This window comes from Sceloporus occidentalis, unplaced genomic scaffold (assembly GCF_023333645.1).
Source record: "Sceloporus occidentalis isolate IW3139 unplaced genomic scaffold, rSceOcc1.0.p SCAF_8, whole genome shotgun sequence".
NCBI classification, from domain to species: domain Eukaryota; kingdom Metazoa; phylum Chordata; class Lepidosauria; order Squamata; family Phrynosomatidae; genus Sceloporus; species Sceloporus occidentalis.
Window position 1 is genome coordinate 26,321,239 of NW_028316988.1, and position 14,408 is coordinate 26,335,646.

At 42.8% G+C, this 14,408-nt stretch overlaps 1 protein-coding gene across 2 annotated transcripts in view; it reads left to right on the forward strand.

Moving 5' to 3' along the window:
- STAP2 (signal transducing adaptor family member 2) overlaps nucleotides 1-14,408 on the forward strand; it is a 21,932-nt gene continuing 7,524 nt past the window's right edge. For both annotated transcript variants that reach the window (XM_089535686.1, XM_089535687.1), the window contains exons 1-9: nucleotides 1-319; nucleotides 5,924-6,094; nucleotides 7,068-7,139; nucleotides 9,753-9,884; nucleotides 11,942-11,998; nucleotides 12,266-12,396; nucleotides 12,988-13,119; nucleotides 13,266-13,335; nucleotides 13,880-13,982. In XM_089535686.1, coding sequence (XP_089391812.1) covers nucleotides 5,999-6,094; nucleotides 7,068-7,139; nucleotides 9,753-9,884; nucleotides 11,942-11,998; nucleotides 12,266-12,396; nucleotides 12,988-13,119; nucleotides 13,266-13,335; nucleotides 13,880-13,982 — 793 coding nt within the window. In that variant the 5' untranslated portion in view covers nucleotides 1-319; nucleotides 5,924-5,998. The remainder of the gene's footprint in view (nucleotides 320-5,923; nucleotides 6,095-7,067; nucleotides 7,140-9,752; nucleotides 9,885-11,941; nucleotides 11,999-12,265; nucleotides 12,397-12,987; nucleotides 13,120-13,265; nucleotides 13,336-13,879; nucleotides 13,983-14,408) is intronic.

Here is a 14,408-nt window from a genome sequence, read left to right on the forward strand (position 1 = left end):
TGGATAAGAAAAGAGAGAAGGTTAGAAAGTAATGGAGTGGGGAAGAAAAAGGAGAGAAAAAGCAAACAAGGAAGGAGGGAAAGGAGTACAAGAAAGATTACAAGAGGAAAGAGCGAAGAATGAGAGGAGCTGAAGGAAGAGTTGATGAAAAGAGAAAAAGAAAAGCAGGGAAGAAAGAGGGGAAAGTAAGCTGGAGAGTAAAAGAGGAACAAAGAAAGGGAAACAGAAGATGGAGGGAAGAAAAAGGATGGGAGGAAAAGGAAGGCGAAAGAGGAGGAGAACGTGAAGAGTGTCTGGATCTGAGAAACTGCAAAATGTGGTCAGTTCCTTATTCTAAAGTAATCTGTGTGATGAACTGGGTGACCCTTTTGTACCTTCCATAAAATGTCCTGGGAGTGCATTTCCCAGCAGCCAAGGGCGAGGAATGATGGGATGCATAGTCGGACAACATCTGGAGGACCATAGGACTTCCATCCCTGCCCTAGAGTTTATTTCACATCACTTGGGCAACTCACAACAACAAAAAGCAAACATAAAATGTCCAAATAGGGAGGCTATAATAAAAGGGGGAAAAACAGTACAATAAGAATACCAAGAAAAACAAACAGGCATTCCAGGTAAAACATTAAAGGAAACTCGTAAAAGAAATCTCTGCCAGAACAAGGTTTGACACAGCAAAATGCTGTCGAAGAGAGCGTCAACTGAGCTTCTGGGGCAAAGGATATGGGTTTAAGGGTTTTCAGGGGTTTTCCCATATTCCCCTTAAAGGAAAATCATGAGGACTAGGACCAATGGCTGGCACTGCACTTCGAACTCGCGTCGTCCTTCATGGCCTGGTTGTTGTTGTGTGTCTTCATTTCCGACTTACAGCGACCCTAAAGCAAACAGATCATGGGGTTTTCTTGGCTAGATTTGTTCAGAGGGGGTTTGCCATGGCCTTCCTCTGAGGCTGAGAGAGTGTGACTTGCCCATGTTCACACAGTGAGTGTCCATGGCCAAACGGGATTCGAACTCTGGTCTTCCAATGTCCAAGTCCAACACCGAAGCCTAGGGAACAACTGATAACCCACCTGGGCAGGTGTTAATGTTTGGCCATAATGCTGAAAAGGGGTTTTCGGACCCATCTTCCTGCTCCGAAGGCAGCCACACATTCACTGCAAACCGGCTCAGAAAAGGGAAGGATCCACCTTCTTCCATCCGCACACCACTTCCTCCTGCGAGGCCTTAAAAGTAACACAAAAGTAAGATTTGGTGGAACGTCAGGTGCTTTTTTGGTACCCGAGTTCCTCATTCCATTGCAAATGCTCAAACAGATATTTCTGCATGCGGCGGCTTACAAGGTCGGTTCCACTTTGCCTTATGGATATTCATAGAATCGCTCCAGGATCAACATTCAAAATGACCTTCCTAGATTAGAAAGCTGAGCCAAAACTAACAAAATGAATGTCAGCCGGGAGAAATGGAAGGTGCTACACTTTGGGAGGAAATAAAATCATGAAATGCATAGGTATAGGATGGGGGACACCTGACTTGACAACAGTAAATGTGGGCCACAAGTTGAACATGAGCCGACAGTGTGATGCAGCAGCAACAAAACCCAATGCGATTTTAGGCTGCATCAATGGAAGTATAGACCTCATTCCCACTATCTTTTAAATCAGATCGTGAATCGGTTTGGTTCAAATGAGGTTCCCACTTAATCCGAATCACTGAAGCGATTCCAAGAGTAGAGCCATGCGCTAGACCCATTTAACCCTTTTTGATGGTGATTTGTTTCCACTTCTTTTTTGATAAATCAAATCTGCGCAAGTGTGAACCACATGCAGATCAGAAACTATTCAAATGTGCCCTTTGACCGACCGGCTGGAACCGAATCATATTGAATCGAATCATTTGTGAATGGGAACCACAAGTGGATTGTTTTGGAGGGGAAAAATGCGATCGGAGCAAATGTAGTGGGAACCACACTCCGCTATCAAATTGATCTATTGATTCGGATCGCGCACCGATTTATGTGTAAGTGGGAATGAGGCCATAGTGTCTAGATCAAGGGAAGTAATAGTGCCATGCTCTTCTGCTTTGGTCAAGCCCCACCTGGAGCACCACAATTCAAAAAGGATGTTAACAACTTGGAGCGTATCCAAAGGAATACAACCAAAATGGTGAAAGGTCTGGAAACCATGCCCTCTGAGGAGCAATTTAGGGAGCTGGGTATGTTTAGCCTGGAGAAGAGAAAGTTAAGAGGTGATCCAATAGCCCTGTTTAAAGATTTGAAGGTCTCCCAGTGGGTTTCCACGGTCGAACCGGGATTCGAACCCTGGTCCCCGATGCTCAAACCACTATGCCACGTTCTTTTTTCGACGTTCTCTTTTCCTAGTGTGTGCTTATGTGCAAAAATACAATAAAGCAATTAAAAAATTGCAGAAGTACAGAACAGTCTGGGAGGGGAAGCATTAGAGGGGTGTGTGTGTATACACACAGCAACAACCCTAGTTGTCTTGTTCCTCCATAGCTACCCTTCTGAACCTTCTTCTGGTTTCTTGACTGCAGTCTCCTTTCTGATTCACGAATGAGGCGAGGTATGAAAAATCTTGAATTATGCCAATGTCTTCATCCTTTAAAGTTATGCAAGTCATCGCGGAGGTGCTGGAGTCTCCTTCTTTGGATGATTTCAAACAGAGGCTTTGCAAAGTAGAACGGGGTTCGAATGGATGACCCTTTGGGGTCCCTTCCAAATCTATAATCCTATGATTCATGTTTTGTTCTTGTTTTCTTAATGCTCACTTCCTTCCTTGACTTTCTTCCGCAGTTGCGCCAAGCCTTTGCTGCTTTCGGCTAGGAGTACGGTGTCGTCTGCATAGCTTAGATTGCCGACGTTCCTCCCGTTTTTGCTTCTCTTTCCTCCGAATCTACTCCTGCTTTACGTACGACATTCTTTTTAAAAAGAGAAATATTGGCCAGCCACCCAGGAAAGACCAGGTCCGTCCTGCTTTGCTGTCTTTTGCAGGGATTTGATGTGTCAACAATGCCGGGGAGGGAGGTTTTTCCTGGCAGGGAGTCAACGATGGCATTTTTCTTGCCAGTTGCTGCCATTCAGTTTCCTCTTAAAGGCACAGCTAGCAAGAGCTGAGTTTCGGATCAGGAATCCTTGTTCAGAGATTGGCACAGCTGTGTTCTGTGGATGCTGGGAACTGTAGTCCAGCAACATCGCTCTTGCAAGCTCTGCAAAAAATAAAGTGCGTGTATGTGAGTGCAGAACTTGGAAGCGATGGGTTACAAGTAGCATTACTACTTATAAGTAACGTGGAACTACATTTGGGAAACCTTGTTCCCTGTATGAAGTTAGATGTAGCATGGAACTACTTATATGGAACATTATTATCTGTAACTGCTTACAAGTAACATGGAACAAGTAATTTACTTACAAGTAACATTCAGGAAACCTTGTTCCCTGTATGAGGTTAGATGTAGCATGGAACTACTTGTATGAAACATTATTATGTGTAACTACTTACAAGTAACATGGAACTACATTCAGGAAGCATTGTTCCTTGAATGAAGTTAGATGTAGCATGGAACTACTTGTATGAAACATTATTATGTGTAACTACTTACAAGTAACATGGAACTACATTCAGGAAGCATTGTTCCTTGTATGAAGTTAGATGTAGCATGGAACTACTTATATGAAACGTTAATATCTGTAACTGCTTACAAGTAACATGGAACAAGTAACTTACTTACTTACAAGTAACATTCAGGAAACATTGTTCCTTGTAAAATATTAGTGGCAACATGGAACTACCTATATGAAACATTATTATCTGTAACTACTTACAAGTAACATGGAACTACATTCAGGAAACTTTGTTCCCTGTATAAGGTTAGATGTAGCATGGAACTACTTATATGAAACATTAGTATCTGTAACTACTTACAAGTAACATGGAACTACATTCAGGAAACTTTGTTCCCTGTATAAAGTTAGATGTAGCATGGAACTACTTATATGAAACATTAGTATCTGTAACTACTTACAAGTAACATGGAACTACATTCAGGAAACATTATTCCTTTTATGAAGTTAAATGTAGCATGGAACTACTTATATGAAACATTAGTATCTGTAACTACTTACAAGTAACATGGAACTACATTCAGGAAACATTATTCCTTTTATGAAGTTAAATGTAGCATGGAACTACTTATATGAAACATTAGTATCTGTAACTACTTACAAGTAACATGGAACTACATTCAGGAAACATTATTCCTTTTATGAAGTTAAATGTAGCATGGAACTACTTATATGAAACATTATTATTTGTAACTGCTTACAAGTAACATGGAACTACATTCAGGAAACATTATTCCTTTTATGAAGTTAAATGTAGCATGGAACTACTTATATGAAACATTATTATTTGTAACTGCTTACAAGTAACATGGAACTACATTGAGGAAACATTGTTGGCTGCAGGAAGTTACAAGTAACAAGGAACTACTTATATGAAACATTGTTGTCTGTAACTTCTTACAAATAACATGGAACTACATTCAGGAAACATTGTACTATGTAAAAAGTTGCAATAACATGGAATTAATTCCATGAAACATTGTTCCCTGGAAGAAGTTACAAATAGCATGAAACTACTTGCAAGAAACATTGTTACCTGTAATGACTTACAAGCAACATGAAACTACTTGCAAGAAACGTTGTTACCTGTAGCTTTCTTGGCAAGATTTGCTCCGAGGGGGTTTCCCATCCGCCTCCTCCGAGGTTGAGAGAGCGTGACTTGCACAAGCTCATCCCATTATTATTATTATTATTATTATTATTATTATTGTATGGTCGGACGCGGAGTCGAATCCTGGCCTTCTAATCCAACACTCAAACTACTGCAACATAGTGGCATAATTCAAAGATATAGCCATGTTAGTCTGTAGAATCAGTCTGTAGCAAGATCTTGTAGCACTTTTGAGACAAATGAAAAGAAAAAAGTTGGCAACACATGAGCATTCCTAGACTTCAGTCTACTTCCTCAGATGCTTTTTTGCATCTGGTTCTATATTATATTTGAGGTGATATGATAGCCCTGTTTAAATATTTGAAGGGATGTCATATTGAGGAGGGAACAAGCTTGTTTTCTGCTGCTCCAGAGAATTGGACCAGGAACAATGGATGCAAGCTCCAGGAAAAGAGATTCCACCTCAACATTAGGAGGAACTTCCTGATAGTAAGGGCTGTTCGACAGAGGAACAAACTCCCTCGGAGTGTAGTGGAGTCTCCCTCCTTGGAGGTCTTCAAGCAGAGCCTGGATGGCCATCTGTCGGGGATGCTTTGATCTGGATTTCCTGCATGGCAGAATGGGGTTGGACTGGATGGCCCTTGCGGTCTCTTCCAACTCTATGATTCTATGATTCTATATTATAAAGGTCATGCTGCCAACTTCTTTGTTTCGGTGAGTCTCAAAGGTGCCGCAAGATCTCTCTACAGACTGCAACATGCTCACTCTTCCCCCAAACCAAAAAAGCACTCTGCTTGTGCTCAAAATCCCATTTTTGGCCTAGCTTTTTCGCATTTGCGTTTTGCATTTCTGCAGATTCGAAAGGGTCAACTCTCTATAGCCAGGGCCTACGGAGGAGAGCGAGGTCTTGGAGTAAGTCCAACAGATCCGCTTTGGCTCTTAAATCGTGGTTCTCATTTAGATGTATATATCTATTTTATTCTGCCTTGGCAGGTGGAAATGCAAGCCAAGGCCCCCCCCAGGGATTCACCTGTCCAAGGTCCAATGGCACCTGCAAAGAGGGAGGGGAAATTTTGGGTAAACAGAGATGTGAAGAAGGGGGGGGGGGAAGAGGCCAATGGAAAGAAGTAAACACCGTTCTGGTTTAATTTATGACTTCTTGTTTCCTGGTGGAGAACTTTGAACACCGTCGACGGAGAGAGTCCTTCCTTTTCTGCAAGCAGATCCTCCGCAGCGGTGCAGGGAAAGGGATGGCCACCCCGCGCCGCTGGGCCAAGAAACCCAAAGCCGCCTCACCGCCCCATTATTACGAGGGTTTCGTGGAGAAGAAGAGTTCGTGGGAAAAGGTAGGAGGCTTTCTGGGTGTTTATTTGATTTGATTTTAATTTAATAAGATTTTTATCCTAAAAGACAACCGCGGCATCAAATGTCATCTGATCTGAAACACATCCTACAAATCAAGTCTGATCCTATCCGTTCTTTTTCAAACCTTCGACACTCGTCTTTCCTCTGACCCTTTCCCTCCACCACTCCCTTCTCCTTCTGTGTCATGTCTTTTTAGATTGTAAGCCCGAGGGCAGGGAACCGTCTAACTAAAAAGATGGCATGCACAGCGCTGTGTAAATTTACAGCGCTTCATAAATACATAAAGGTTAATAATAATAATAATATTTGCGGCTTTGATGTTTGCGGATTTGATTATTCACAGATTGGATTGATATGTTCTCTCTAGGAATATCTAGGTCCTCCAGTGCAACTCTGTGGTCAATAAATTATAATTATAAATAATAATAATAATAATAATTATTATTATTATTATTATTATTACATGATAATATAACAAAACCTTGTGTCATTTCCCATTTGACAAAGTCCATTCCGTTTCTCGCTATCTCATTTGTTGCCTCCTTTTCTTGTAATTGCCTTCAAGCAATATTTCTGACTTATGGCGACCCTATTTTGGGGTTTCCTTGGCCAGAAGGCGGTTTGCCATTGCCTTCCTCTGAAGCTGAGAGAGTGTGACTTGCCCAACCCATTGGGTTTCATGGCCGAGCCAAGATTTGAACCCGGGTCTCCAGAGGTCAAGGGCTGCCATATGCCGGAAACGACTTGAACAATGAGGTACCAGCAGCACTCTTTGGCAGAGAAGGTGAAAGGCCTTGTAAAAGTACAAATCCCAGGATTCCATAGGATGGGGCTGCAGCACTGAGATACAATAATCAAGCTGCATTGTTTCTATAGTGTCCATGCACCCATGTTCACTAAAAGTTTAGTAATGCATAGACATGGTTTTTCTCTCTCTTCTCCCAACTCCACCAGGATTACAAGAAATACTGGGCAGGACTCTATGGGCTGACTCTCTACTTCTACAACACCAACAGAGATGTCCAGGTAAGGCACTGACGCTGGGGCAATATTGCCTAGTGGGTGGGTGAGTGGATAGATAGATAGATAGATAGATAGATAGATAGATAGATAGATAGACAACAGATAGAGTGCCAGTATGGTATAGTGGTTTGAGTATTGGAAGTGTTGAGGTATTAGACCCAAGTGTGGTGTATTGGTTTGAGTGTTCCAACTATGATTCTGGAAACCAGGGTTTGAGCCCCCACTTGGCCATAGAAATCCATTGGGTGATTTTGGGTTGTTCACACTCTCTCGGCCCCAGAAAATGCCATGATAGGTTTGCACACAACAACAATACAACAACACAGACGATAACTAGATAGGCAAACAGATGATAGATAGATAGATAGATATATAGATAGATAGATAGATAGGAAGAAAGTCAATATATATATATATATATATATATATATATAGACAGACAGACAGAGAGAGGCAGATGATTGAAAGATGGGTAGATAGATGATAGATGACAGATCGACAAACAACAGATAGACAGATAGATAGATGATTGATAGATAGGAAGACAGACAATAGAGAGAGAGAGAGGCAGACAGATGATAGATAGATGATAGATAGATAGATAGATAGATAGATAGATAGATAGATAGTCAAAAGAGAGAGAAGACAGACGATAGATAGCTGATACAGAGATAGGCAGACAGATGACAGATAGATAGACAAACAGATAGATTGATACACAGATGATAGATAGCTAGATAGATGGATAGGAAGACAGAAGACAGAAGACAGGATGGATGGATAGATAGATAGATAGATAGATAGATAGATAGATAGATAGATAGATACCAGCCTGTGATGGAACAAAAATCAGCAAAAGCCGACGAAACCATAAACAGTAGTAAAAGAGTGACAATGCTTTGGTCTCCCCTAATTCTCCATAGCAGCATCACGCGCACATAAAGCACTTTTTCCCATAAAAAGCAATGAGAAAATGAAACCTAAGACCAGAAATTGAAACATAAAAGTCTCCCTTTTACATAGCTTTCAGAAATAGTTTTGGGGAAGTACATCTCTGAACACCTTTTGATTCACCGCTCTTGAAAAAAAATGAAAATGGGGGGAAATGTGTGTGTGCGTAATAGGATTTTCACAAGCACGGGATACTACTTGCATTCGTTGGCAGTCTCCCATCCAAGGACTAACCAGGGCTGACCCTGCTTAGCATCCAAGATCAGACAGCGTCTGATACTTTTTGCGTAAAATGCAATCGGGGCAAATGTGGGAACCGCGCTCTGCTGTCGAATCGATCCATCGATTCAGATCGCAAACCACTTTTTTTGTAAGCGGTAATGAGGTCTTTGAGAGCTTTTAAACAGAGGTCAGATGTTCAGAAGCACTTTAGCTGTGGGTTCAACTAGGATGGGAATGGAGCTGGAAATGAGGAACAACAAGGAACGCTCTGCACGCTCCCCGGGGAAAGCCAAAGGTTTTCAGGAAGTACAATAAAAATGATCATGCAAAGAAAGTGACAATGAAAGTAAAATAAAAATGATAGTGGAAAGAAAGCTATGTTCCGGGGGGGGGGGGACCCCAAAACCTGTCCAGTGAGAACTAAATGTGTTTAGTAGATGGAAGCATTGTGAGCTGAGTGTCATTTGGAAATAAACTAAGGCCTCATTCCCACTTGGAAATAAATCGATTTGCAATTCGAATCGATGAATCGATTCAACAGCAGCGCGTCGTTCACACTACATTTGCTCCCATTGTAATTTTTCCCTTGTAAAATAACCCACTTGCGGTTCACATTCATGAGTGAATCGGTTCAAAATGGATCCGCTTCTGTTTTGGGCAATGTTTAATTGATTCCGATCCGCATCTGGCGCGCACTCGCGCAGAATCGATTTATCCCAAATGATGCAGGAAAAATTCAGTGTCAAAAAGGCGCGGGTTAAATGGGCTACCCTCTCCAAATCGTTTCAGCGATTCAGTTCAAGTGCAAACCATGGTCATTTACACCGGTTCAAACCGATTTGCGATCCGGTTTAAAAGGTAGTGGGAATCAGTCCTAAACTGTAAAACCTGATATAGGTGAGGACTGGGAATTGTATTATTATTATTATTTCCCACTTTATATGCTGCAACACTTTCGTTGCTGTTGTCATTGTGTTGCCTTCAAGTCCTTTCCACTTATGGCACTACACCACTCTAGATCTAATATACTACATTCATATATTATATTAAGAGCCAGCATGGCTTTAATATAATCTCTGGATCTAATATACTATATTAATCTATTATATTAAGAGCCAGTATGGTGTAGTGGTTTGAGCGTAGGACTACGACTTTGGAGAGCAGGTTCGAATCCCTGTTCAGCCATGGAAACCCACTAGGTGACTTTGGGCAAATCACACTCTCTCAGCCTCAGAGGATGGCAATGGCAAACCCCCTCTGAACAAATCTTGCCAAGAAAACCCCAGGATAGCTTCACCTTTGGGTCGCTATAAGTCGGAAATGACTTAAAGGCACACCACAACCATTGCATTACAATGAATGGTTAAACAATGATCGTGAAATGCAATTCAGTCTCGAGGACTAGGAGCTTGGGAACTGATCCCCTCTTTTTCACTTCCTCAGTACGTTGAGAAAATTGAGCTGGGCGACTTCCTCTCCCTCACCGACGACAACCCTGCAAGGACGGCCGCTGGCTGGTCCATGGAGGAGGCCAGGTTGAATCTGAAACTGAGAAGTCAAGAAGTGAAATTGAAGGTAAACATCCCTCTAAAAAAGTCTTCAGAAATGCCTGAGGCTCTAGTTTCTTGAATGATGCCGAAGCGCAAAGAATTGGTGGTGTTTCCTTCTTTGGAAGTTTTTAAACAGAGGCTGGATGGCCATCTGTCAAAAGGAGGGCTTGGATTGTGTCTTCCCGCATGGATTGCATGGCCTTTCGGGGATCCCTTCCAAGTCTAAGATCCTGGGATTTGTAGCTAGGCGAGTCACCGCCACTCTGTCAGAGTAAGACTTTGTAAAACTACAAATCCCAGATCCCACAGGACTGAGCGCAGCACCAAAAGTGGTGCCAAACTGCGTTATTTTGACAGTGTAGATGCACTCAATGAGTTCCACTGGCAAATTGTGCCTTCTGCAAGAGAAGGCGCTCAGCAAAGTGATATTTCTGGACTCCACCTCCCAGCATCTAAGGGATAATGGGTGTCGTAGTCCGCTAAAAGTCACTTTCCCAAGTTCTGGCAGCAAAGTACTCCTCTCCCTCTGCTCTGATTTGAGCCTTGACAAAGAGACGCCAATGGTTTCTAGCAATACCTTGTGCACTTTGCAAAGCAAATAGTCAGAAAAGGTCAGTTTAACTCAAGGCAATTGTTCCTGAATTTTAGTCAATTCTGCTTTGCTTGGGGCTGTGTTTGCTTTCTGCTGTTTTGCAAACAAAACCCAGGTCCGACGCAGCTATCTGTCGATCTTGAGGTGGATGAGACCGACGCTATTCTGCAAAAGTACAATAGTGGTACCAACGTGGGTTGAATAGATCTCAGACAGATCTCTCCCTGAGCAAAAAAATTAAAGCGTGGACCAAAATAGGTATAGATATCTACATTATATAATTTGCCAAGTGTATAATAAGAGACCTATGTATTCACAAAGAATGAAAGAACAGGTGGGGAGAAATACCTTTTCTCAATCCTCTCTCTTCCTCTTTTTCCCTGTCATCCCTTTTTCCTTGCCACTTTCTCTCTCTTTTTCTCAAACGCCCACTTTTCTTTCGCTCTTTCTGACCCCTTTCCTCTTTCTTTCCAACATCACTTATTTCTTTCTCCATATGACACCCCTTTTTCCTTCTCTATTTCTGACGCCCGGCTCTCCTTCTATCACCGCTTCCTATTCTCTTTCTTTTTTGAGCCAACAGTGTGTTGCAGCAGCTCAAACAGCCAATACCATTCTAGGCTGCATCAATAGTGTTTAGATCGAGGAGAGTAAGAGTCCCACTCTGTTTGGCTTTGGTCAGACCTCACCTGGAATATTGTGTCCAGTTCTGGGCAGCGCAATTCAAAAGGGAAGAAGTGGACAAACTGGAAAGTGTCCAGAGGAGGGTGACCAAAATGGCAGAAGGGCTGGAAACCACAAAGCCCTTTGAGGAGCATTTTAGGGATCTGAGTATGTTTAACCTGGAGAAGATAAGGTTAAGGGGTGACATGAGAGCCCTGCTTAAAAATTTGAAAGGGTGTCCTATTGAGGATGGAGCAAGCTTGTTTTCTGCTGCTCCAGAGACTAGGACAATGGAACAATGGATGCAAACCCACAGGAAAAGAGATTCAACCTCAACATTAGGAGGATCTGGAAACCATAAAGCCCTGTGAGGAGAGACTTAGGGAGCTGGGTATGTTTAGCTGGAGAAGAGACGGTTAAGAGGGGATATGATAGCCCTGTTTAAGTCATACTGAGGAGGGAGCAAGCTTTTTTTCTGCTGCTCCAGAGACTAAGACAGGGAACAATGGAGTCAAGCGACAGGAAAAGAGAATCCGACTAAAAATTGGGAAGAACTTCCTGATTTTAAGAGGCTGCCTCAAGAGTGATGGAGTCTCCTTCTTTGGAGGCTTTTAAACAGAGGCTGGATGGTCATCTGTCGTGAGTGCTTTGACTGTGTATTCCTGCATAGCAGGAGCAGGTTGCGCTGGATGGCCTTTGGGGGTATCTCCCAACTCTGTAAGGGCAAATCAGGAATCGATTTAAACTGCAAGTGGGAATGACCCCTAGGACTGCAAACTGGGCCTTGCAAACGTATTCTGGGCTGGCTGTGTCTGTTCCTTTTTCAGATGGAAAGCCTGGAATCGCGCGAGATGTGGAAAGGTTTTATCCTCACCGTGGTGGAGGTGAGTTGCTTCTCTTTTAAAAAAGTCTCCCATCTCTTTTTAAATGGACCTGTGGTGCCTTTCCACCATTTTGCAGAGAAGATAAATTAAAGGACCAGAAACGAGCCTGGACCAATGCAGGACTCTTCCACATGACCCACTTATTCCACTATGATTGCACTTTGGCTATGAATTATAGAGAGGGAGGAAAGCATTCAGACCTATTTGAAAGATCTTCAGCATGCCCATACTTCTTGTTCTAACCTGTGTATTTTCTCCTTTCACCAGATGAAAGTCCCTCCCAGTTTGACGTTGCTTCCCGGACACCTCTATATGTTGGCTGAAGCGCTTGAGAAGGAAAAGCAACGGAGGTCCAACCTGGAGCAATCTGACCCCCAGAAAGAGAAGGAACTTCCGGAGTGAGTGGGTTGCAAGAACCCAATGTTTATCGTTGCTAAAAAAGAAACCTAACAAAATAGATTTTGACAGGGATAAACGTCAGCTATTCCATCTAAGTAGGAAAAATTAAATGCCCAAATATAGGACAGATGACAGCTGGCTTGAAAGAAATACATTGTGGTGTATGTCTATGGTGCGTTGTGTACTGCAAATCCTGTTCTATGGACCATTTCAGTGATTCCCAAACTTGGGTTCTCCAGATGCTTTGGACCAGCGGTTCTCAACCTGTGGGTCATGATCACTTTGGGGGTTGAACAACCCTTTCACAGGGGTCGCCCAAGACCATTGGAAAACACATATTTCCGATGGTCTTAGGAACCAAGACGAAAATGATTTTATGGTTGTGAGTCACCACGACATGAGGAACTGTATTAGGAAGGTTGAGAACCACTGTTTTGGACTGTAGTTCCCAGAATTCTTGACTATCGGCCAAGCTGGTTGGGGCTTCTGAAAGCTGAAGTCCAAAACACCTGGAGGACCAAAGTTTGGGAACCCTGGATAGCTGTACAAGGCTATAGCTTTGGTGTTTCCCATTTCTCTCTCTGCCTTAGATGTTTCTTCAGGGTGTCCAGAACGGAGGCGGAGGTGCTTTTGGAGAAGAATGAAAGTTGCGGTAATATGTTGCTACGTCCAGGAGGGGACGGCAAAAGCATCGCTGTGACCACCCGGCAGAAGGTGAACGGGTGAGTTTAGGAAGACCAACACCACACTGTAGTTTCCCCAATAGCCATTGGCTTTAATGGAAACTGGAAACACCTGCGAGTAACAAGCAGAAGCCATTTGCTCCAAAAGAACAATTCTGACAACCTCGATTTCTTCTCTTTTGTAGGACTGCAGCCATCAAGCACTACAAGATCAACGTGGATTGTGGGGAATACGTCATCGATGTTGAAGAACCGGTAAGATGGCTACTTGCTCAGGGTTGGTGATTGGGAGGCCATCTTGGTTAGTTCACCAGTAGAGCATACAACATGCTGGTTGGGGATGATGGGACCTGTAGGCTAAGCAACAGTCCCAAACAGGCTGGGAAAATGGGAGTTGTAGGTTGAGGTGCAATCCCCAAACTTGTTTGGATACACAAGAAATCAAAACTAGACTTTTCAGCACAGAGATCTGTATAAATCAAACTGTTCCTTTTTCTCACTCCCATGGCCTTATTTTTAAAAAAAATCTGATGAAATTTCTATCCCATTTATGCAGAAATGTGTAAATTTGGTCTCTGTCTGGTCCCATTATTCCCAGTAGATATAATCCAGGTGTCCGTTGAATAGTAACCTTCAGAATCGTTGGTGGGACATTTTACCCTACATGGTGGATTTATGAGGAAACTAAAAGGTTTTGAACTCATGTACGCAGCATAATGCAAAAAACTTAGAACACTGATATCCAGCTGAGCTTATTGTTGAACACTTCACTCTTTTCTTTCCCCTCTCGGCCCACAAGTACCGCTGCTCCTCACTTCAGGAGGTGGTGGAGTTTTTCGTCACCAACACCAATAGAGTCCTTGTGCCATTGTCCCTGGATGAGAGCTACGCTATGACGTTGGGTAGGTCTCAACATATGCTATAATGTTGGGTAGGTCTCAATCTACAGTATGACGTTGGTTAGGTCTCAACCTATGCTATTATGTTGGGCAGGTCTCAACCTATGCTATGATGTTGAGTAGGTCTCAACCTACAGTATGATGCTGGGTAGGTCTCAATCTAGTCCTATGCTATGACGTTGGATTGGTCTCAACCTATGCTATGATGTTGAGTAGGTCTCAACCTACAGTATGATGCTGGGTAGGTCTCAATCTAGTCCTATGCTATGACGTTGGATTGGTCTCAACCTATGCTATGGTGTTGGATAGGTCTCAACCTACACTATGGCATTGAGTAGGTCTCAATCTATGCTATGACGTTGGACTAGTCTCAACCTATCCTATGATGTTGGGTAGGTCTCAACCTACACTATGAAGCTGGGTAGGTTT